General features: G+C 44.6%; 1 protein-coding gene across 5 annotated transcripts in view; it reads right to left on the bottom strand.

Annotated features, from left to right (window-relative positions):
• The window catches only part of mast2 (microtubule associated serine/threonine kinase 2), a 641,111-nt gene that overhangs the window by 561,398 nt on the left and 54,472 nt on the right, over positions 1-25,241 (bottom strand). For all 5 annotated transcript variants that reach the window (XM_070886829.1, XM_070886832.1, XM_070886830.1 and 2 more), the window contains exon 3: positions 5,347-5,477. In XM_070886829.1, coding sequence (XP_070742930.1) covers positions 5,347-5,477 — 131 coding nt within the window. The remainder of the gene's footprint in view (positions 1-5,346; positions 5,478-25,241) is intronic.

Here is a 25,241-nt window from a genome sequence, read left to right as displayed (position 1 = left end):
CTCTAGAATTCCCTCACTATCTCTCTCTCCTCCTTTAAGATGCTTCTTAAAATGTACCTCTTTGGTTATCTGTCCCAAAATCTCCTTCTGTGGCTCGGTATTCAAATTTCTATTGATAACGCTCGTTAGGTGCCTTGGGACATTTTGCTCAGTTAAAGGCGCTATATAAATGCACGTTGTTGTTGTTATTGCTCCTGAATACCTCAGCATCTTTCAGTCAGAAGATCGTGAGGGTTCAGAGCAAACATTTTCCAACCAAGAAAAAGGGCGAGACTCCCAAATCTACAGTCCCCTGGATATCAAGGAGCATACAAGGTAAGATAAGGCAAAAAAGGAAAGCTTACGTCAGATACCGAGAGCTAAATACTGCAGAAAGCCAAGAGGAGTATAGAAAGTGCAGGGGTGAAATTAAAAAGGAAATTAGGAAAACAAAGAGGGCATGAAAAAATATTGATAAGTAACATCAAGGAAAACCCAAAGCTGTTTTATAAATAGTAAAGAGCAAGAGGATAACTAAAGAAAGAGTAGGACCGAATAGAGACCAACAAGGGAACCGTGTGTGGAAGCGGAAGACATGGGTATGGTTCTGAATGAACACTTTGCGTCTGTCTTCACAAAAGGGATGATACAGACATTGTAGTTAAGGAGGAGTGTGAAATATTAGATGAGATAAATGTAGAAAGAGAGGAAGGGTTTAGCATCATTGAAAGTAGATAAATCACCAGGTACAGATGAAATGTATCCCGGCTATTAAGAGAAGCAAGGGAGGAAATAAGAGGCTCTGACCATCATTTTTCAAGCCTCTCTGGCTAAGGTATGGTGCCGGAGGACTGGAAAACTTCTAAAGTTGGACTATTGTTTAAAAAGGGAGAAAGGGATAGACTGAGTAATTACAGGCCAATCAGTCAAGCCTCAGTGGTGGGCAAATTATTCAAAAAAATTCTGAGGGACAGTATTACTCGTCAATTAGAAAGGCACTGAGTAATCAAGGACAGTCAGCATGGATTTGTTCAGGGACGGTCGTGTCTGACTAATTTGATGGCATTTTTTGAGGAGGTAACAAAGAGGATCAATGAGAGTAACACGCTTGATGTAGTCTACATGGATTTTAGCAAGACTTTTGTCAAGGTACCACATGGCAGACTAATCAGAAAAGTTAAAGTCCATGGGATCCAAGTGAAAGTGGCAAGTTGGATCCAAAATTATCTCAGTGGCAGGAAGCAAAGGTAACGTTCTTGTGTCTGGAAGGCTGTTTCCAGTGGGGTTCCGCAGGGCTCAGTACTAGATCCCTTGCTTTTTGTGGTATAGATCAATGATTGAGACTTCAATGTAGGGGGCAGGATTAAGAAGTTGCCAGATGACAAAAATTGGCTGTGTGGTTGATCGTGAGGTAGAAAGCTGTAGACTGCAGGAATATAGCAATGGATTGGTCAGGTGGGCAGAAAAGTGGCAAATGGAATTGAATCCAGAGAAATGTGAAGTAATGCATTTGGGAAGGGCTAACAAGACAAGGCACACACAATAAATAGTGGATACTGAGACGTATAGAGGAAAAGAGAGACCTTGGAGTGCATGTCCATAGATCCATGAAGGTAGCCGGACAGGTAGATAAGGTGGTTAAGAATACTGGATACTTTCCTTTATTAGCTGAGGCAGAAAATACATAAGAGCAGTGAGATTATGCTTGAACTGTAAAACACACCAGTTACGCCACAGTTCTGGTCACCACGTTACAGGAAAGATACGATTGCAATGGAGAGGGTGCAGAGGAGATTTACGAGGGTGTTGCCAGGATTGGAAAATTTTAACGAGGAGGAAAGATTGGATAGGCTAGGGTTGTTCTCTTTGGAACAGAGGAGACTTGATTGAGGTGTATAAAATTATATGGGGTCTAGATAGAGTGGGTAGGAGGACCTATTTCCCTTAGCAGAGAGGTCAATAATCAGGGTGCATAGATTTAAAGTAATTCGTAATTTAAAGTAAAAGGATTAGAAGGGAGTTGAAGAGAACCTTTTTTCACCCAGAGGGTGGTGGGGGTCTGGAACTCACTGCCTGAAAAGGGTTGTAGAGACAGAAACCCTCATCACATTTAAAAAGTACTTGGATATGCACGTCAAGTGCCATAAGCTTCAAGGCTACAGACCAAGAGCTGGAAAAGTGGAATAAGGCTGAAAAGCTTTTTTTCAGCCAGCACCGACACGATGGGCCGAATGGCCTTCTTCGGAAACGTAAATTTCTAGGATTCTAAAATTCATGGTAGCAGAGGAGTCGGATCACTTATGAGTTACAATAAAGCAAGATGCAGTAAAATCTGAATTGGATGTGGGAATCTCTGTTACAGAATCACAGGATAGTTCCAAAAAGACACACACTCTCATATTTCAGAAGTATTGAAGTGTTTTGGGGCGCCCCAAGATCATGAAAAGAGCTAGATAATTCTTTCTTCTTAAATCATATGAAGGGAACTTATTAAACTTAACTTTTAGGCACATGTATATGGTAGACCCTGAGGCAGCAAAAGAATGGAATTGACCAGACTTAATAAAACTGCTAAATGTGATCTGGGGACAGGAAGGAGGAAATGCATCTAATATGTCTTGGCCTTACAGGGCAAGCACATCACAGGTAATCATGCTATGTAAGTGACTCAGCATCAATGTAGCCAAAGCTCTCTTTGGATGAAGGTCCTATTGGGTGACCAACAACTAATGCAACAAAGCTGAACAACTGCCGCCAACAGCAATTGTGTCAAGTCGGACATCTTGATTCTGGCTTCTGAGCGCTCAGTCCCTCATACAGGCCAGCTGTACTTTCACCAACTCTCTAGAGCAGCATCTGCCAACAGGGAGGAAAGTCTGAGCCAGAATGACAATGCAACCTTTGAACAAATGTATATGCAGAAATCTAACAAACATGCAACTGCTCAGAAATCCATCCATAGTATAAATGGAGTGATTCAAGTACAGTATTAAGACAACTGGGGATTTTTAATTTTTGCCAAATACCAGATTCTAGCCAGTTAATAGATGTGCATAAAAGCAGTACCCTGTATATAGTATTATAGTATTAGGCCATTCCTCCTCTTGAGAATGACCCGCTTCCACACCAAAAAGGGATAAGTTCACAGGTGTTTCAATGAGGGACCTGACATTCTAGGTCCCGAACGACATACTGAAGGGTGGAAGATGCCTGTGCATGGATTCTTTTAACGTGGGATGGCCGTTGCACACCAGCCAACACACGGGCTTGACAGAGCTAGGTCTTGATCCAGTGGCAAGGGTTAACCAAGACAACTGGAGACCAAGCATGGAGACTGGCTCACTGAAGGTAAGCAGTAAGTGTGTCATTTAGGGTAATAGAGGGGTGTGTTTTGGTGCGACAAATGCCTCCTTATTTTTTTGAGCTTCAAAGATTTTTTGTTCTATTAGTTGTGGAATATTTTTGGGATGCCATCTTTAACCTTTACAAATATTTCTCTCTTGCCTAGATTTTCATCCTTTCTTGATTTTGGGTTACAAAGAGATCACAACAATCTAAAATATTTATTAAATCCTACAAAAACAAGCTCCGAAAAGATGGTTCGTCTTAAAGCTTAAACGCTTTTACATACACACACACAATTTAACTGTGTCCTTGTGTTGTGCATACTAGAACAGACAAAATAACAATGCATATCAAAACATTCTACAGGTGGGTATCCCTCCCTATAGCAAACCATTCATATCCCAGATATTTACATACAAAACATCAATTGAGATTCTGATTCTCAATCTCTCATTGCACAATCACAATTTAAGTTTAAAAACATGACTTCAATTCAGTTCCTCTCAAATTATGTATTGGGTTCAGCACTTTTCATAACTGCTTGAGGGGAAGACCAGCAGAGTCTTAATCTCATGTAATTCTTTATTTACTGATTAAATATAACAGTTTCCGTGACTAGGTCTGGAATACTAGCACACTGAAAGTTACTCATCATGCAAAGGTAATGCTTATAAATGTTTCCCCTAGAAAATTAATGCAATTCATACAATTCACCTAAAAAAAACACATGAGCATCAATCCAAATCCAAGTAGAGATCACCTACAATAAACCTTTTCAATCATACTTATCCCTAATCTGAAAGACTATTCCGCTACATATTAAATCTGTATTGGATATGTATTTTGTGAAATCACTTTTGTATTAACCAAAAATGTACCTGATGACTATTAACAGATTGGAAACACTTGTGATAATCTCACACATGCACCTTGATTTGTTATAAGACATATATTTTTGATATGTAACTTTTACATTTCTTTATATCTTTTTCATATTAATCAAAGTATACAATCGTCATAAAACCTATAATTTGTCAAGCTTTGCAAAACAGAGAAAAAGAAGCATTCTGCCTCCACGCAATTAACACAATGCGAGTATCAACTAACTGGTCTTGGAACTAGATAAACCACTGTCTTTATAATAGGGTCTTAGAATTACCAGGCCTGGGACCAGACAATGTCTGTAGAGCAGGAGTTAACAGGTCCTGAAGTTGCTGGCTTAGGTTTTGAGAAAAAGCAAGAACCAGATAAGATGGTCGATGATTGGTCAGCCATGAATGTATGACTACATGAGGACCAGTCAATCACCCCTTGTATATCAAAGGTAGGGATGGGGAGTGGACTGACTCTTGTCTGTCAATTTCCATTGTCTGAAATAAATTGTGACACCCTATTGGCCATCCTTCCCTTTGGAAAGTTCCCGATAGGGTAGACACCTGCGTCAATATCAACCCCTGTAATTGCCCGCAAAAGTGACATAAAAGGGGGACCCCTTACGAGAGTTCGTCTGTAGAACACCAGGAGCAAGGGCTGGCCCTGGAAAGGAACCAGGCAGCAGTCGTACACGAGGAGGAGGATCAGGATCCGAACAGAGCTTACCCAGGTAGGGTGAGGGCGAGATAAGGGCCAACAAACAGAGGATAACCCAGGTAGGATGAGGTGGAAAAGACCCTAGGCGGGGTAGAAACTTCCTTCAAGACTCGGATCAAGAGGGCACGAACTCCACCCAGGACAGCCAGGTGATATAATTCTTGTTCTGTACTGTAAACTACTGCTAAGGCACCAATATGTGCTGACCTTTGTGTAATACCTAATAAAATACCATTGTACCATATTGGATTCACATCGAACAATTGAGAAAGGGTGCAAAAACCTTAACAAATCACAGGTCCTAAATTAGACTGAAACTGGAGTTGTTTAGTTTTGTTAATTGTAAAAAAAAACTTGAAACGCACACAAATTGTGCAACCTCAACATTTAAGTTATTTTTCAATGCCACTGTCAAAAGTAATTTGGACTTACCATGCCAGCAGTGAGGGAAGGAGCCGACTGCCCCAAAGCCTGATTTCTCATACGCACTAAGTTGGAGGATTCTGCAGACACCTGACATGACAACGGTCCACTGCCACTGGAAAATGGTAGCAAGTGTTTACCTAGTTCAGAAAATATGAAACTTAATGAAGGAGAACAACAAAACTAAGAAAGGCTACTACATTTTACACTCTGTGCATTGATATACATGTTCCATAGCATGCCTCACAGGGGAAAAATGTCTTCATCTTCCAAAAACCGAATCTCCAATTGTCTTGCACACTCAAGTCCGATCTCTACTTTTCTGCCAGCCCGTGCACCCCGACCCGATCACATACATTTTTACCATTTAGTCTGCATCTTTTCATTTACCTCCGACTCTTTAGCACCATTTACTCTTACACATCGCTCTCTGTTTGCCGCTGGACATGTGTTCCTTTACTAATGTATGCATTTGGCATCTTGTACCTTTTTAAAAACAGACACAAATTGGGTTGATGGGAGGTACTGGACCTGAGTTGGATAACTATTTGAGAGCTGTTGTTACATGTGGAGGGGAAGCTGGAGGCTGGGAGGGAGTAAAAGGGTCATGTCCAGCAATGGGACTAACAAGTAACAAGGTGAAACTGTGCAGCTGAAAGCATGTTGTTACACTTGAACCACTCTTGGAACAGATATGGTAATATTTTATATTGCAATGCAAAATTTAATGACACTATCAGTTAATACAACAAAAAAGTTATTAATACTAAGTATTTGTGTTTCATTCACCCGTTGATTCCTAATAGGTAACAAAATCAGGTCTTCCAATACCCAAGGAATAGGCACATCCAACTGCAATTTACAAAAACTCGCTGACAAAATTATTATAGACTGCTGCATTCATCCTGAATATACTCCATAATAATATTAAAATGTCTTCATCAATGTCCCCAATATACACCATGCAAAATCCCTTCTGAATCTTGAATGTTAATGTTTTATTTCAGATCACCGTTCATAATTCCTTCATGTTTTAACAGTTTTACAGGTGATGTGCTTAATATGGTTAGTAGGCACCAGACTCCAGAAAACACACAAAAAATAACCATAAGCCAAAGATCCTGTTTTGTGTGTTTTTGCACATCATAAAATACAGTTGCAGCAGGACCTCCCTGCTTTTGTACTCCATTAACGTAGTGAAACATCTCAAGGTGCTTCACAGGAGCGTTATGAAATTTAAAAAGTGACACCAAGCCACATAAGAAGTTAGGGCTGTGACCAAAAACATGGTCAAAGAGGTAGGTTTTAAGGAGCTTCTTGAAGGAGGAAAGAGAGGGAGAGAGGCGGAGAGATTCAGGCAATGAATTCAAGAGCTTACGGCCGAGGCAACAGAAGGCATGGCCACCAATGGTTGAGCGATTAGAACCAGGGATGCTCAAGAGGGAAGAATTAGAGGAGCAAGGACATCTCGGGGGGAGGGGGGGGGTTGTGGAGCTGGAGGAGATTACAAAGATAGGGAGAGGTGAGGTTATGGAGGGATTTGAAAACAAGGATGAGAATTTTGAAATCGAGGTGGTGTTTAACTGGGAGCCAATGTAAGTCAGCGAGCAAAGGGGTGATGGGTGAGCGGCACTGGTGCGAGTTCGGATCACCTTTAGTTTATGTAGGGTAGAATGTGGGAGGCCAGCCAGGAATGCATGGAAGTCAAGTCTAGAGGTAACAAAGGCATGGATGAGGGTTTCATCAGCGGATGAGCTAAGGCAAGGGTGGAGAGAGGCAATGTTACGGAGGTGGAAATCGGCAGTCTTAGTTATGCTGAGGATATGTGCTCAAAAGCTCATTTCAGAGTCAAATATGACACCAAGGTGCAAACAGTCTGGTTCAGCCTCAGGCGGAAGTTGGGGAGAGGGATGGAGTCAATGGCTAGGGCACGGAGTTTGTGACAGGGACTGAAAACAATGGCTTCTGTATTCCCAATATTCAATTGGAGAAAATTTCTGCTCATCCAGAATTGGATGTCGGACAAGCAGTCTGACAATTTAGAAACCGAGGCGGGGTCGAGAGAAGTAGTAGTGAGGTAGAGTTGGGTGTCATCAGCGTACATGTGGAAATTGATGCGATGTTTTCGTATGATATTGCCAAGGGGCAACATGGAGATGAGAAATAGGAGGGGGCCAAGGATAGATCCTTGGGGACACCAGAGCTAACGATGCGGGGGCGGGAAGAGAAACCGTTGCAGGTGATTCACTGGTTATGATTCGATAGCAAAGAATGGAACAAGGCAAGTGCAGACCCATTCAGTTGGACGACAGTGGAGAGGCGTTGGAGAAGGATAGAGTGGTCAACCATGTCAAAGGCTGCAGACAAGTCAAGAAGGACGAGGAAGGATAGTTTGTCTTTGTCACAGTCACAAAGGATGTAATGTGTGACTTTGATGAGAGCCGTTTCAGTACTGTAGCAGGCACGGAAATCGGATTGGAGGGATTCAAACATGGAATTACAGAAAAGGTGGGCACAGCTTTGGGAAGCAACACATTATTCAAGGACTTTGGAGGGGAAAGGGAGGTTGGAGATGGGGAGGTAGTTTGTAGGACGGATGAGTCGAGGGTTGGTTTTGTGTGACGAGGGGTGATGACAGTAGATTTGAGGGAGGGGGGGGGAAGACAGTATGTGAGGAGAGAGAACCGTTAACATTGTCAGGTAACATGGGAGCCAGAAAAGGAAGTTGAGTGTTCAGCAGTTTCGTGGGAATAGGGTTAAGGGAGGAGGAAGTGGATTTCATGGACAAGATAGAAACATAGAAAATAGGTGCAGGAGTAGGCCATTTGGCCCTTCGATCCTGCACCACCATTCAATATGATCATGGCTGATCATGCAACTTCAGTACCTCATTCCTGCTTTCTCTCCATACCCCTTGATCCCTTTAGCCATTAGGGCCACATCTAACTCCCTTTTGAATATATTTAACGAACTGGCTTCAACAACTTTCTGTGGTAAGGAATTCCACAGGTTCAAAATTCTCTGAGTGAAGAAGTACCTTCTCATGTTGGTTCTAAATGGCTTACCCCTTATCCTTAGACTGTGACCCCTGGTTCTGGATTTCCCCAACATCAGGAACATTCTTCCTGCATCTAACCTGTCCAATCCTGTCAGAATTTTATGTTTCTATGAGATCCCCTCTCATTCTTCTGAATTCCAGTGAATAATAGCCGAGTCGGTCCAGTCTTTCTTCACATCAGTCCTGCCATCCCGGGAATCAGTCAGGTGAACCTTCGCTGCACCCCCTCAATAGCAAGAATGTCCTTCCTCAGATTAGGAGACCAAAACAGTACACAATATTCAAGGTGTGGCCTCACCAAGGCCCTGTACAACTGCAGTAAGACCTCCCTGCTCCGATATACTTAAATCCTCTCGCTATGAAGGCCAATATGCCATTTGCCTTCTTCACCGCCTGCTGTACCTGTATGACAACTTTAAATGACTGATGTACCATGACACCGAGGTCTCATTGCACCTCCCCTTTTCCTAATCGGTCACCATTCAGATAATATTCTGCCTTCCTGTTTTTGCCACCAAAGTGGATAACCTCACATTTATCGACATTATACTGCATCTTCCATGCATTTGCCCATTCATCTAACCTCTTCAAGTCACCCTGTAGCCTCTTAGCATCCTCCTCACAGCTCACATTGCCACCCAGCTTAGTGTCATCTGCAAACTTGGAGATATTACATTCAACTCCGTTGTCTAAATCATTCATGTATATTGTAAATAGCTGGGGTCCCAGCATGGAACCTTGTGGTATCCCACGAGTCACTGCCTGCCATTCTGAAAAGGACCCGTTTATTCCTACTCTTTGCTTCCTGTCAACCAACCAGTTCTCTATCCACGTCAATACATTACCCTCAATACCATGCGCTTTAATTTTGCACACTAATCTCTTGTGTGGGACCTTGTCAAAAGCCTTTTGAAAGTCCAAATACACCACATCCACTGGCTCCCCCTTGTCCACTCTACTAGTTACCTCCTCAAAAAATTATCGAAAATTTGACAAGCATGATTTCCCTTTCATAAATCCATGCTGACTTGGACTGATCCTGTCACTGCTTTCTAAATGCGCTGCTATTACATCTTTAATAACTGATTCCAACATTTTCCCCACTACCAATGTCAGGCTAACCAATCTATAATTACTTGTTTTCTCTCTCCCTCCTTTTTTTAAAAAAGTGGGGTTACATTTGCTACCCTCCAATACATAGAAACTGATCCAGAGTCGATAAATGTTGGAAAATGACCACCAAAGCATCCACTATTTCTAGGGCCACTTCCTTAAGTACTCTGGGATGCAGACTATCAGGCCCTGGGGACTTATCGGCCTTCAATCCCATCAATTTCCCTAACACAATTTCCTGACTAATAAGAATTTCCTTCAGTTCCTCCTTCTCGCTAGACCCTCAGTCCCGAGTATTTCCGGAAGGTTATTTGTGTCTTCCTTAGTGAAGACAGAACCAAAGTAGTTGTTCAATTGGTCTGCCATTTTTGTTCCCCATTATTAATTCACCTGATTCTGACTGCAAGGGACCTATATTTGTCTTCACTAATCGTTTTCTCTTCATATGTCTATAAGCTTTTGCAGTCAGTTTTTATGTTCCCTGCAAGCTTACTCTCATATTCTATTTTCCCCCTCCTAATTAAACCCTTTGTCCTCCTCTGCTGAATTCTAAATTTCTCCCAGTCCTCAGGTTTGCTACTTTTTCTGGCCAATTTATATGCCTCTTCCTTGGATTTAACACTATCCCTAATTTCCCTTGTTAGCCACGGTTGAGCCACCTTCCCCATTTTATTTTTACGCCAGACAGGGATGTACAATTGTTGAACTTCATCCATGTGATCTTTAAATGTCTGCCATTGCCTATCCATCGTCAACCCTTCAGGTATCACTCGCCAGTCTATTCTAGCCAATTCACGTCTCATACCATCAAGGTTACCTTTCTTTAAGTTCAGGACCCGAGTCTCTGAATTAACTATGTCACTTTCCATCTTAATAAAGAATTCTACCATATTATTTTCACTCTTCCCCAAGGGGCCTCACACAACAAGATTGCTAATTAATCCTCTGTCATTTCACAACACCCAGTCGAGGATGACCTGCTCTCTTTGGTTCCTCGACATATTGGTCTAGTAAACCATCCCTTATACACTCCAGGAAATCCTCCTCCACCGTATTGCTACCAGTTTGGTTAACCCAATCTATATGTAGATTAAAGTCATCCATGTTAACTGCTGTACCTTTATTGCTCAGGATGAGCTCAGGAAGGGTCATGAGAGAAGAGTGAAGAGAAATTGGAGAAAGATGTGAGGTCAGGGCTCGGGCAGGGGTGATCCTTAGAGGAAGTTTAGCCCGGTGGGCTTGGGGATGGAAAGGAAGAGGCAGAGGCAGCCGAACAGATGGTTTCAATCTTTGAGACAAAGAAGTCCATGAGCTCCTCACACTTATTGTCGGAGGTGAGGGTGGAGACTGGGGAATGGGGTTTAAAAAGATGGTTAGCAGTGGAGAATAGAAGCCAGGGTCTAGCTTTATATTCCAGAATGATTCTGGAATAGTGTTAAGTGTGCAATTTTGGCAGACCAGAGCAGGACCCGATAATGCTTTATGTGGTTCAGCCAGATCTGGCAGTGAATGGCTAAATCAGTTGTCCGTCATATCTGTTTAAGTCTGCGTCCCTTGGACTTAAGGAAGCAAAGATCAGGGCTGTACCAGGGGGATAGCCAGGATGAGAGAGTGTAATTGTTTTAACAGAAACTAGGGCATCAAAGGTAGTGGTGAGGGTGTGATTGAGCAGATCGGTCGCTACAGAAATGTCATGGTGAATGGAGGGCCAAAGGCTGGACATTTGGGAGTGCGAAGTGCAGTTGTAAGAGAGTCGGGAGAGTTATTTTTCCAGAAGGAGGCACATAGAAGGAGGTAGGGTTGGGGAGGGGGGATGTAGGTGGAGAGCAATACAAGGAAGTGGTCAGAGATGGCCGTATCAGCGACTAACACAATGGGAGCAGCGAGTGGATGGGGAGGAGATTGGCACGATTAGCCCCCAGTGGGTGCGCTGGGCAGGATGGTCAGCGAGACAGTAGGATGGGACAGTTGGGGTTGCTGCTCCTAAGGAGGTAGTGACAACTGACTCGATGGTCCCTTCATAGGATGCCAAGAGAGGCACAGAGATAAACCCTACAGAAAAGGTAAAGAACAGGCAGCCTATTCCAATGTTTCACAGCAGCAGTCTTGCACAACTTGAATAATCTCAGAATGAGTATCTGGGTCAGCCTGCAGCACTAACTTCCACCGAAGTCAGTCTGTCATTGATGTATGCCCCATAACCAACTCTGTGAAGCAGCTCCAAATGACAACAAGGACCCTGTGCAATGAGAAAATGTTGAAGATCACCCGAAGCAGATTGGAAATATGCCAATTTTTCTTCTGTGCAAAAGAACAAGTACTTTATACTGAAATTACTTCCATAGCTTTCCCTTTTCTGTTAACCTTGAACAGAAATAAAATTATTACTTTGGTACTGTACAAAGAGCTAATCAGTGAAACAGTGAAGGCTACCAACGGATCAGATATGGAGAGAAAGCAAGCCAAGGACTGAGACAAGAAACAGAAACATACAAATTGCAAGGTAACAAATTGCTTTGTTTTTCCAGTTCATCAAACCAGAAAATAACTCCCCCAGGGCGAGATGGCAAGTGGAGCTTTGGCCACATTCTCCAGATAATAGAGAGATGTACTGAAGACAGGATCACAGCTTGGAGAATATTACATTCCCAGCCATACACAGGTGGTGCTGAAGATACAAGGGGAAAAGGATTTCTGTTGAGGGTTTTTTCCCTCCCCCCGCCACCGCCTGCAGGAAAGAGGAAAGCAAATGCGCTTTTCCAGCACAAAATCAATCACCATTTAGACTTCACAAAGATAACTCACGTTCATTATAAATGCCCTGAAAGTACATAGAATGTTGATGTCAATTTTAAAATACTGTACTCTAACTCAAAACCAAAGTATGGTTTAACTGGGGCAACAAAATTAAATAGCATTTTCTTCCACATTTCAAGTTAAACTGTTGGCAACAGCTCATACTTTGACAGCTTAGAAAGGGAAATTAATTGCACTTCAGTGCTTAATGCAAAAAATTTAAAAACATAAACCAAAAACTAATCTGGAAAACAGATCACTGCTTCGTCAAGTGCTGAAGACAAGGCATCAAAGACATTCTGTTGTTCCACAGAGTTCGGCTGAGACTCGCACCCAAGTCAGAATTCAAGCCTTGCTCCAAGATTTGAGCACATAATCTACACTGTATCATCAGAGGTGCCGTCTCCTGGTTGAGATGTTAAATTGAAGCCCCATCTGCCAATTCAGGTTGATGTAAAAGATTCTATGGCACTATTCAAAGATGCAATGAGCACTTTCAAAATTGTAATGCCAATTAACCGACATAGTTCTGATCACATTGGCTCAATAGTTTAGTGCCACTCCAGCGGGGAGCTTGTTGATAGTGAGATGGAGCATTGCAGCAAGGAAGATCGAGAAGAGCATTGGTGCGATGTCGCAGCCCTACTTGACCCCGGTCCGGACGTGGATTGGGTCTGTGGTGGATCTATTGGTCAGGATCACGGCTTGCACGTCGTCGTGGAGCAGACTTTTGGGGGCAGCCGAAATGGAGAAGGACGCTCCATATTCCCTCACAGCATCCGGAAGGGCGCTAAGCACCTCGACTCTTGTCGCCGAGAGCATGCAGAAACTAAGCACAGACAGCGGAAGGAGCGTGTAGCAAACCAGGCTCCCCACCCACCCTTTCCTTCAACTACTGCCTGCACCACCTGTCACAGAGACTGCAATTCCCACATTGGACTGTACAGACACGTGAGAACTCAGAGTGGAAGCAAGTCTTCCTCAATTTCAAGGGACTGTCTATGATGATAGTTCTGATAGCAAGCGTCCCTTTCAGGAGTCAATCAGCCTGGTATGGATGACAAGGGAGTAAAACACCAACAGGGTCACACAGACATCAGGCGGAGAGGGGCGGGGGAGCATGCAGAGATGAACGAGGGGCAACCAAAAGTAAGGAAACGTGAATAGGGTGGATTGAAAGGCTGGTGTAAGCTCGAGGCAGGATTGAGGTGAGGCACAATGGGGGGAGTGGGGAGAGGTTGCGCAGACACAAGATACTGTGGTCAAACAGAAGATACAGTTGGGAGCTAACAAGCCACACCATTAGGGTTTAAAGGCAAGGAGGTAGGGGGCGGGGGCAAAAGAAAAGATGAAGGAGGAGTAAGAAAGGTCTCGTGCAAAGATGGAGATAGGAGAATCGGGAGCAGAGTTGGTGGCCCCAAAGCTAGGAATGGTGGATTGGGTGCATTTTCTTGGGCCTACCCATCCCAATACTGCCAGATTCCAGACCCAACCTTCACGGTCAAATTGTGGGGTTGCCATCCGAGTGCTCGCTGACTTCATGGAATCTCCCAATATTCTGGGACCCCAAGATTGCCGTCCAGACATCCCATGAAATCCCCATCTCCAGTACGGCCAAACCTCGCTTTCAACTATCTCCCCCCGCCCGCCTCCACCCCCGCCTGCCTCCACCCCCTCCACACACCAGCCAATGAATTAAAGGAGGCCCTCACCCAGGATATTCCCTGCTTCTCCCACACTCTATGCTTGACCAACAGCCTCTCCCTTGCCAGCGCTGCCATATCTTACAGCCCCCACCCTCCAACACCTCTCACCAATGCTCCCAGACCCCAAGACCTGGCTCCCAAATAATGATACTTCCTATTATCAAACTAGGAATTTCCCACGCTCATCTCCCTAGTGCAGCCAGATGCCGACATACCCTGCCCACTGTCAGAACTGGGGAACCCCATCCCAGTTCTGACACACCCTAGATACATAGAAAATAGGTACAGGAGTAGGCCATTCGGCCCTTTGAGCCTGCACCACCATTCAATAAGATCATGGCTGATCATTCCCTCAGTACCCCTTTCCTGCTTTCGCTCCATACCCCTTGATCCCTTTAGCCGCAAAGCCTATATCTAACTCCCTCTTGAATATAACGAATGAACTGGCATCAACAACTCTCTGCGGTAGGGAATTCCACAACTCTCTGAGTGAAGAAGTTGCACCTCATCTCAGGATAAGGGGTCGGCCATTTTGAACTAAGACTGTGTCCCCTGCTTGTGGACTTCCCCATCATCGGGAACATTCTTCCCGTATCCAACCTGTCCAGTCCCGTCAGAATCTTGTAAGTTTCTATGAGATCCCCTTTCATCCTTCTAAACTCCAGTGAATAAAGGACCAGTTGATCCAGTCTTTTCTCATATCTCAGTCCCGCCATCCCGGGAATCAGTCTGGTGAATATTCGCTGCACTGCCTCAATAGCAAGAATGTCCTTCCTCAGATAAGGGACCAAAACTGAACACAATATTCCAAGTGAGGCCTCACCTAGGCCCTGTACAACTGCAGTAAGACCTCCCTGCTCCTATACTCAAATCCCCTAGCTATGAAGGCCAACATACCATTTGCCTTCTTCACTGCCTGCTGAACCTGCATGCCAACTTTCAATGACTGATGAACCATGACACCCAGGTCTTGTTGCACCTCCCCCTTTTCTAAACTGCCACCATTTAGATAATATTCTGCCTTCATGTTTTTGCCCCCAAAGTGGATAACCTCACATTTATCTACATTATACTGCATCTGCCATGCATTTTCCCACTCACCTAACCTGTCCAAGTCACCCTGCAGCCTTTTAGCGTCCTCCTCACAGCACACACCGCCGCCCAGCTTAGTGTCATCTGCAAACTTGGAGATATTACACTCAATTCCTTCATCTAAATCATTAATGTATATTGTAAAGAGCTGGGGTCCCAGCACTGAGCCCAACGGTACTTCACTAGTCACTGCCTGTCATTCTGAAAAGGACCGGTTTATCCCAACTCTCTGATTCCTGTGTGCCAACCAGTTCTCTATCCGCGTCAATACATTATCCCCAATACCATGTGCTTTGATTTTGCGCACCAATCTCATCTGTGGGACCTTGTCAAAAGCTTTTTGAAAGTCCAAATACACATCCACTGGTTCTCCCCTGTCCACTCTACTAGTTACATCCTCAAAAAATTCGAGAAGATTTGTCAAGCAGGATTTCCCATTCATAAATCCATGCTGACTTGGATCGATCCTGTCACTGGTTTCCAAATGCGCTGCTATTTCATCTTTAATAATTGATTCCAACATTTCCCCCACTACTGGAGTCAGGCTAACCGGTCTATAATTATCTGTTTTCTCTCTCCCGCCTTTTTTTTAAAAAACAGTGGTGTTACATAAGCTACCCTCCCGTCCATAGGAACTGATCCACAGTCGACAGACTGTTGGAAAATGATCACCAATGCATCCACTATTTCTATGGCCACTTCCTCAAGTACTCTGGGATGCAGACTATCAGGCCCCAGGGTATTATCGGCCTTCAATCCCATCAATTTCCCGAACACAATTTCCCGCTTTATAAGGATATCCTTCAGTTCCTCCTTCTCACCAGACCGTCGGGCCCCTAGTATTTCCGGAAGGTTATTTGTGTCTTCCTTCATGAAAACAGAACCAAAGTATTTGTTTAACTGGTCCGCCATTTCTTTGTTCCCAGTTATAAATTCACCTGAATCTGACTGCAAGGGACATAAGTTTGTTTTCACTTATCTTTCTCTCTTCACATATCTATAGAAGCTTTTGCAGTCAGGTTTTATGTTCCCAGCAAGCTTCCTCTCATACTCTATTTTCCCCCTCTTAATTAAACCCTTTGTCCTCCTCTGCTGTATTACAAAATTCTCCCAGTCCTCAGGTTTGCTGCTTTTTCTGGCCAATTTATATGCCTCTTCCTTGGATTTAACACTATCCTTAATTTCCCTTGTTAGCTGCGGTTGAGCCACTTTCCCCGTTTTATTTTTACTCCAGACAGGAATGTACAATTGTTGAACTTCATCTATGTGATCTTTAAATATTTGCCATTGCCTATCCACCGTCAACCCTTTAAGTATCACTCGCCAGTCTATTCTAGCGAATTCACATCTCAGACCATCGAAACATAGAAACATAGAAAATAGGTGCAGGAGTAGGCCATTCGGCCCTTCGAGCCTGCACCGCCATTCAATGAGTTCATGGCTGAACATGCAACTTCAGTACCCCATTCCTGCTTTCTCGCCATACCCCTTGATCCCCCAGTAGTAAGGACTACATCTAACTCCTTTTTGAATATATTTAGTGAATTGGCCTCAACAACTTTCTGTGGCAGAGAATTCCACAGGTTCACCACTCTCTGGGTGAAGAAGTTTCTCCTCATCTCGGTCCTAAATGGCTTACCCCTTATCCTTAGACTGTGACCCCTGGTTCTGGACTTCCCCAACATTGGGAACATTCTTCCTGCATCTAACCTGTCTAAACCCATCAGAATTTTAAATGTTTCTATGAGATCCCCTCTCATTCTTCTGAACTCCAGTGAATACAAGCCCAGTTGATCCAGTCTTTCTTGATATGTCAGTCACGCCATCCCAGGAATCAGTCTGGTGAACCTTCGCTGCACTCCCTCAATAGCAAGAATGTCCCTCAATTTAGGAGACCAAAACTGCACACAATACTCCAGGTGTGGCCTCACCAAGGCCCTGTGCAACTGTAGTAACACCTCCCTGCCCCTGTACTCAAATTCCCTCGCTATGAAGGCCAACATGCCATTTTTGCTTTCTTAACCGCCTGCTGTACCTGCATGCCAACCTTCAATGACTGATGTACGATGACACCCAGGTCTCGTTGCACCTCCCCTTTTCCTAATCTGTCACCATTCAGATAATAGTCTGTCTCTCTGTTTTTGCCACCAAAGTGTATAACCTCATATTTATCCACATTATACTTCATCTGCCATGCATTTGCCCACTCACCTAACCTATCCAATTCACTCTGCAGCCTCATAGCATCCACCTCGCAGCTCACACTGCCACCCAACTTAGTGTCAACCGCAAATTTGGAGATACTACATTTAATCCCCTCGTCTAAATCATTAATGTACAGTGTAAACAGCTGGGGCCCCAGCACAGAACCTTGCGGTACCCCACTAGTCACTGCCTGCCATTCTGAAAAGTACCCATTTACTCCTACTCTTTGCTTCCTGTCTGACAAGCAGTTCTCAATCCACGTCAGCACACTACCCCCAATCCCATGTGCTTTAACTTTGCACATTAATCTCTTGTGTGGGACCTTGTCGAAAGCCTTCTGAAAGTCCAAATACACCACATCAACTGGTTCTCCCTTGTCCTTTCTTGTTTGATGCTGTCTCCATCCTCATTACTACTGTTTGGTGGTCTGTACACAACTCCCACTAGCGTTTTCTGCCCTTTGGTATTCTGTAGCTCCACCCATACCGATTCCACATCATCCAAGCTAATGTCCTTCCTTACTATTGCATTAATTTCCTCTTTAACCTGCAACGCCACCCCACCTCCTTTTCCTTTCTGTCTATCCTTCCTAAATGTTGAATACCCTTGGATGTTGAGTTCCCAGTCTTGGTCACCCTGCAGCCATGTGTCCGTGATGCCAACTACATCAGATCCGTTAGCTGCTATCTGCGCAGTTAATTCGTCCACCTGATGCCGAATACTCCTCGCATCGAGGCAAAGAGCCTTCAGGCTTGTCTTTTTAATACCCTTTGCCCCTTTTGGATTTTGCTGTAATGTGGCCCTTTTTGCTTTTTGCCTTGGGGTTTTTCTGCCCTCCACTTTTACTTGTCTTCTTTCTACTTTTGCTTCTGCCCCCATTCTACTTCCCTCTGTCTCCCTGCATGGGTTCCCATCCCCCTGCCATATCAGTTTAACCCCTCCCTAACAGCACTAGCAAACACTCCTCCCCCTAGAACATTGGTTCCGGTCCTGCCCAGCTGCAGACCGTCTGGTTTGTACTGGTCCCATCTCCCCCAGAACCAGTTCCAATGTCCCAGAAATTTGAATCCCTCCCTTCCGCACCATTCAAGCCATGTATTCATCTGAGCTATCCTGCGATTCCTATTCTGACCAGGACGTGGTAGTGGTAGTAATCCTGAAATTACTACTTTTGAGGTCCTACTTTTTAAATTTAGCTGCTAGCTCCCTAAATTCGTCTTGTAGGACCTTATCCCGTTTTTTACTTAGATGGTTGGCACCTATATGCACCACGACAACTGGCTGTTTACCCTCCCCTTTCAAAATGTCCTGCACCCGCTCCAGTGCTCCAGACTCTAGTATGCTCCTCAATCCTGCCATATTGTGGGATCGTTCACTCTCCAGTGCTGACAGACCCCAGAACTTACGCCCGCAGTGTTGTCAAACTCAGGTCTAGCCACATCACTGCCACACCCCTGACAGGCCTCCTCCACAATACCGCCAGACACAGAAATTCTATCTCAAATTTCCCCACAGAACGGCAGCCATTCAGCACAACCATTCCCCATTATTACGCAAGCACTATAATTGCTACCACAACCAATACCACCAACCACACTACTACTAAACTCGACATACTTACCTCCATGCTACCAAAAGTTGCCTAGTATCTTCTGATGTACCCAGAGATTTGAAAAAGAGATAAAAATTTTATTCATCTGTGAAGCAGTATACAATAGTCAAGATTACTCACTCACTTTTCACAGAAAAATGGACAACCACAGAATTTGATTCTTAAAATGGTAACATTTCCAGAATGCCATGTAATAAAGCAGAAATTTGACAGAGTTACCATAATTCAGAGGATCTGACCACACATTATATGGCATAATACGTGCTTATACAAGAGAATACCCTCTGATGCAACATGATTAATGTCATGGGAGATCTGCTGGTGTGTTTAATGTCTCCTGTCACTATATGTTAAGTTGCAACAAAAATTCTCTCCTGTTGTGAAATTTTGGATATCTATGAATGAATCCATTTGTAGATTCCAATCATAAAGAATGCAAGTGTTAAGACTCTCGGCTCAATTTTCCCCAAGCCCCCGTTTCCTGGCGTGTTGCTAGAATTACACCTACTTTTCTAGGCCAGAAATATCTTTCCAAAATTTCCCCAATGTATAATTAAAATTTGGCACCGCACAGTGTAGTCACCTTGAGGCAGGGGGCGGGGGCGGGTGGAGCCCCGCTGTCTGCGCCGAAAAATTAAGCTGCACCTTCTGTGCAGGCGCAAAAAAAAAGTTACGTTTTTGACGTCGTTCCAATGGACATGCATGCTCAGTCCAGCTCGGATTTGGCAGCCAGCCATTTTTAAAGAGCCAGTTGTGTGTGTGAGAATGTGGAGTGCTGTGAGAGAGCACTGGAAAAAAAATCGCAGCTGCAGCAATACAAGATGCAACGCAGTGCAAGGACCAAGAATTTCTTACGGAAGAAGTGGATGCACTAGTTACTGAGATTGAGAACAGATGGCAGGAGCTGGACACCAGCAGAGGTCACATAAAAATGAAGAAATGCTGGAACCAAGTTGCAGAAGATTACTGCGCAGTGGTGACCATCACGAGATCTGGAGGCCAATGTAAAAAGAAATGGCAGGACCTTGGTCAAGTAGTTAGTGTAAGTAATATTTTCATTTATTCAATGGAATTGCAATTGTAAATGCGACCAGCTGGAAATGTCCCACCCAGCAGAAAAACACCCTCTCTAAAAAGTTGAAATTTCATCTTTGCAGGGGAAGGTGGCACATAATAAAAGGGAAAGAACTCGAACAGGAGGCGGCCCGGCAAATCTGCACCCACTGACACCTTTGGAAGAGAGGGTCGCTGCTTTGATGGGTCCTGCCTTGAAAAAAGCAATCAGTACTGCACAAGCTGGGCCCACACTCGAGGGAGAGGGCAAGTCCTTCAAATTAGCCTGCTGCCTGGCCTGCGATGTGTGAGCCTACTCATGCTACCACCCTGTACCCTCCTCTGCTGCTAACCATTTGACTGTTACGTTATCTTTTGCAGAACTTGAGGCCAACCCTGACAATGCAGATGATGATTCAGACGAGGATAAGCCTGAAGAGGAGAACATCTTCCACTCCAACACTCCAGACCAAGAACATGGGGGTGAGGGAGAGATGGAGCTGGATGAAGCTCTCACTGTTGGTACTGACTTTGGAGGAGGTGCCGCTCATGGAGGTGACAGCTGTGACTCGTGGTTTGAGTGTTCGTGTGACATTCCATGGTTTCACACCTTCTGAGGTTGCATGTCCCAGTGGTGGGGTGCAGCGAGGCACACCCAGGGCCCACACCTTCAGAGGTTGCGGGTCCTCGTGGTGTGGGGCAGCGAGGCACACACAGAGCCCCACCGTCTCAGGCTGCGGGTCCCAGTGGTGGGGTGCGAGCCACACCCATGTGCAGGATCTAACAGATGTGGTTCAGATGATGTCATTGAGTGTGGAGAGCACTGACCTTACCCGATCACTCCTGGACGCCATCAGTGGGGTGAGTGATGAGGTAAGCGGGACTGTCGGGGGAAGTAACAGCAATGACACGCGAAATGGGAACGATATCTGGGTCCATCAGTGAGGGAATAGTGGCCATGAGGGAGGGAATGTCAGAGGTAGTGCAAACCACGTGACTGACTGTGAGGGAGGGAATGTTGCTGGTCGTTCAGACAGTGTCAGGGCGCATGAGGGATGGCATGTTGAAGTTAGCTGCTGCAATAAGGGAACTTGCCCAGACACCACATTCATTGACAGAATCAACTGTCACTTCCACTCCAATCCCCATACCAGTCTCTAAAGAGCCCAAAGTTAGGCCCTCCAACTTGCCGCCTGATGCTGACGCCCGCCACCCTCAAGAGTTGCACAGTACCCGAGATGTTTGAAAGAATAAGCTTGGTATCAAGCCCAGAAACACTGCGGGCAGGGATGGTGGCGTGTCCAAGACCAAGCACAGCAGGTGGTCTTAGAATAAGGGGGATGAGAGATGGGTTCAGCCTTTCTTTGCTGTTGCTGTTATTATTACTACAGTTACTGTTGTAACTGTTCAAAATAAAAGTTTTTTGTAAGTTATTTAAATTTACAAGTTTGTGTGTGATCTGAAAGAGTGATAAAGTAAAATTTGCGTTATGTATGCAATAAAGGTTCAAACTGAGTACTGTTTAACGAAGCAAGGTACAACCTTGCTTCCGCTTTATTTAGGCCGAAAGTCTCTGACTCAGAAAATGGCTGGCCTTTTATACCAGAGCAGCACCGCATGCGTGCTGCTCAGTGGCTTCCAACAATGACACCATCTGATGGCTACAAACAACATGTACATACATGACAGTTTGATACAAGAATAACTTTATTAAAGTGAAGTTAAGTACATGGAAAATATATTTTATTCAAAAGTTTACAATTAAAACTGAATCATGTTCCATTAACACAAAACATTACGGAACAGTTCCAAACCGTAAACACGTCCATGTGGAATAGTTGTCAGTGAGCCCTCAGGCATCAATCAGTAAAGCGTTCATGGAAGCGCTGCTGGCGCAAGGCTCAAGCAATCGTGAAAGGAGCACAATGGCCCACCTCCGCCGCCGTCGTGCTCCAACCTCAGGCACTTGTATGGCTTCCTCATCCTCGTCGATCTCCTCCTCCTCCTGCTCGTCACCTGCATCTTCCACATCATTATCAGCAGCCACTTTCACCACAGGTGGGTAGAAACATAGAAACATAGAAAATAGGTGCAGGAGTAGGCCATTCGGCCCTTCTAGCCTGCACCACCATTCAATGAGTTCATGGCTGAACATTCAACTTCAGTACCCCATTCCTGCTTTCTCGCCATACCCCTTGATCCCCCTAGCAGTAAGGACCTCATCTAACTCCTTTTTGAATATATTTAGTGAATTGGCCTCAACAACTTTCTGTGGTAGAGAATTCCACAGGTTCACCACTCTCTGGGTGAAGAAGTTCCTCCGCATCTCGGTCCTAAATGGCTTACCTCTTATCCTTAGACTGTGACCCCTGGTTCTGGACTTCCCCAACATTGGGAACATTCTTCCTGCATCTAACCTGTCTAACCCCGTCAGAATTTTATATGTTTCTATGAGGTCCCCTCTCATTCTTCTGAACTCCAGTGAATACAAGCCCAGTTGATCCAGTCTTTCTTGATAGGTCAGTCCCTCCATCCCGGGAATCAGTCTGGTGAACCTTCGCTGCACTCCCTCAATAGCAAGAATGTCCTTCCTCAGGTTAGGAGACCAAAACTGTACACAATACTCCAGGTGTGGCCTCACCAATGCCCTGTACAACTGTAGCAACACCTCCCTGCCCCTGTACTCAAATCCCCTTGCTATGAAGGCCAACATGCCATTTGCTTTCTTAACCGCCTGCTGCACCTGCATGCCAACCTTCAATGACTGATGTACCATGACACCCAGGTCTCTTTGCACCTCCCCTTTTCCTAATCTGTCACCATTCAGATAATAGTCTGTCTCTCTGTTTTTACCACCAAAGTGGATAACCTCACATTTATCCACATTATACTTCATCTGCCATGCATTTGCCCACTCACCTAACCTATCCAAGTCGCTCTGCAGCCTCACAGCATCCTCCTCGCAGCTCACACTGCCACCCAACTTAGTGTCATCCGCAAACTTGGAGATACTACACTCAATCCCCTCATCTAAATCATTAATGTACAGTGTAAACAGCTGGGGCCCCAGCACAGAACCCTGCGGTACCCCACTAGTCACTGCCTGCCATTCTGAAAAGTACCCATTTACTCCTACTCTTTGCTTCCTGTCTGACAACCAGTTCTCAATCCATGTCAGTACACTACCCCCAATCCCATGTGCTCTAACTTTGCACATCAATCTCTTGTGTGGGACCTTGTCGAACGCCTTCTGAAAGTCCAAATATACCACATCAACTGGTTCTCCCTTATCCACTCTACTGGAAACATCCTCAAAAAATTCCAGAAGATTTGTCAAGCATGATTTCCCTTTCACAAATCCATGCTGACTTGGACCTATCATGTCACCTCTTTCCAAATGCACTGCTATGACATCCTTAATAATTGATTCCATCATTTTACCCACTACCGATGTCAGGCTGACCGGTCTATAATTCCCTGTTTTCTCTCTCCCTCCTTTTATAAAAAGTGGGGTTACATTGGCTACCCTCCACTCCATAGGAACTGATCCAGAGTCAATGGAATGTTGGAAAATGACTGTCAACGCATCCACTATTTCCAAGGCCACCTCCTTAAGTACTCTGGGATGCAGTCCATCAGGCCCTGGGGATTTATCGGCCTTCAATCCCATCAATTTCCCCAACACAATTTCCCGGCTAATAAGGATTTCCCTCAGTTCCTCCTCCTTACTAGACCCCCCGACCACTTTTATAACCGGAAGGTTGTTCGTGTCCTCCTTCGTGAATACCGAACCAAAGTACTTGTTCAATTGGTCCGCCATTTCTTTGTTCCCCGTTATGACTTCCCCTGATTCTGACTGCAGGGGACCTACGTTTGTCTTTACTAACCTTTTTCTCTTTACATATCTATAGAAACTTTTGCAATCCGTCTTAATGTTCCCTGCAAGCTTCTTCTCATACTCCATTTTCCCTGCCCTAATCAAACCCTTTGTCCTCCTCTGCTGAGTTCTAAATTTCTCCCAGTCCCCAGGTTCGCTGCTATTTCTGGCCAATTTGTATGCCACTTCCTTGGCTTTAATACTATCCCTGATTTCCCTTGATAGCCACGGTTGAGCCACCTTCCCTTTTTTATTTCTATGCCAGACAGGAATGTACAATTGTTGTAGTTCATCCATGCGGTCTCTAAATGTCTGCCATTGCCCATCCACAGTCAACCCCTTAAGTATCATTCGCCAATCCATCTCAGCCAATTCACGCCTCATACCTTCAAAGTTAGCCTTCTTTAAGTTCTGGACCATGGTCTCTGAATTAACTGTTTCATTCTCCATCCTAATGCAGAATTCCACCATATTATGGTCACTCTTCCCCAAGGGGCCTCGCACAACGAGATTGCTAATTAATCCTTTCTCATTACATAACACCCAGTCTAAGATGGCCTCCCCCCTAGTTGGTTCCTCGACATATTGGTCTAAAAAACCATCCCTTATGCACTCCAGAAAATCCTCCTCCACCGTATTGCTTCCAGTTTGGTTAGCCCAATCTATGTGCATATTAAAGTCACCCATTATAACTGCTGCACCTTTATTGCACGCACCCCTAATTTCCTGTTTGATGCCCTCCCCAACATCACTACTACTGTTTGGAGGTCTGTACACAACTCCCACTAACGTTTTTTGCCCTTTGGTGTTCTGCAGCTCTACCCATATAGATTCCACATCATCTAAGCTAATGTCCTTCCTAACTATTGCCTTAATCTCCTCCTTAACCAGCAATGCTACCCCACCTCCTTTTCCTTTTATTCTATCCTTCCTGAATGTTGAATACCCCTGGATGTTGAGTTCCCAGCCCTGCTCATCCTGGAGCCACGTCTCCGTAATCCCAATCACATCATATTTGTTAACATCTATTTGCACAGTTAATTCATCCACCTTATTGCGGATACTCCTTGCATTAAGACACAAAGCCTTTAGGCTTGTTTTTTTAACACCCTCTGTCCTTTTAGAATTTTGCTGTACAATGGCCCTTTTTGTTCTTTGCCTTGGGTTTCTCTGCCCTCCACTTTTCCTCATCTCCTTTCTGTCTTTTGTTTTTGCCTCCTTTTTGTTTCCCTCTATCTCCCTGCATTGGTTCCCATCCCCCTGCCATATTAGTTTAACTCCTCCCCAACAGCACTAGCAAACACTCCCCCGAGGACATTGGTTCCGATTCTGCCCAGGTGCAGACCGTCCGGATTGTACTGGTCCCACTGGTCTTCCACTACCAGGTGCTGC

This window comes from Pristiophorus japonicus, chromosome 8 (assembly GCF_044704955.1).
Source record: "Pristiophorus japonicus isolate sPriJap1 chromosome 8, sPriJap1.hap1, whole genome shotgun sequence".
In the NCBI taxonomy this organism is placed as follows: Eukaryota; Metazoa; Chordata; class Chondrichthyes; family Pristiophoridae; genus Pristiophorus; species Pristiophorus japonicus.
The sequence above is the reverse complement of the archived record's forward strand: the minus strand, read 5'-3'. Positions and strand labels throughout refer to the sequence as shown.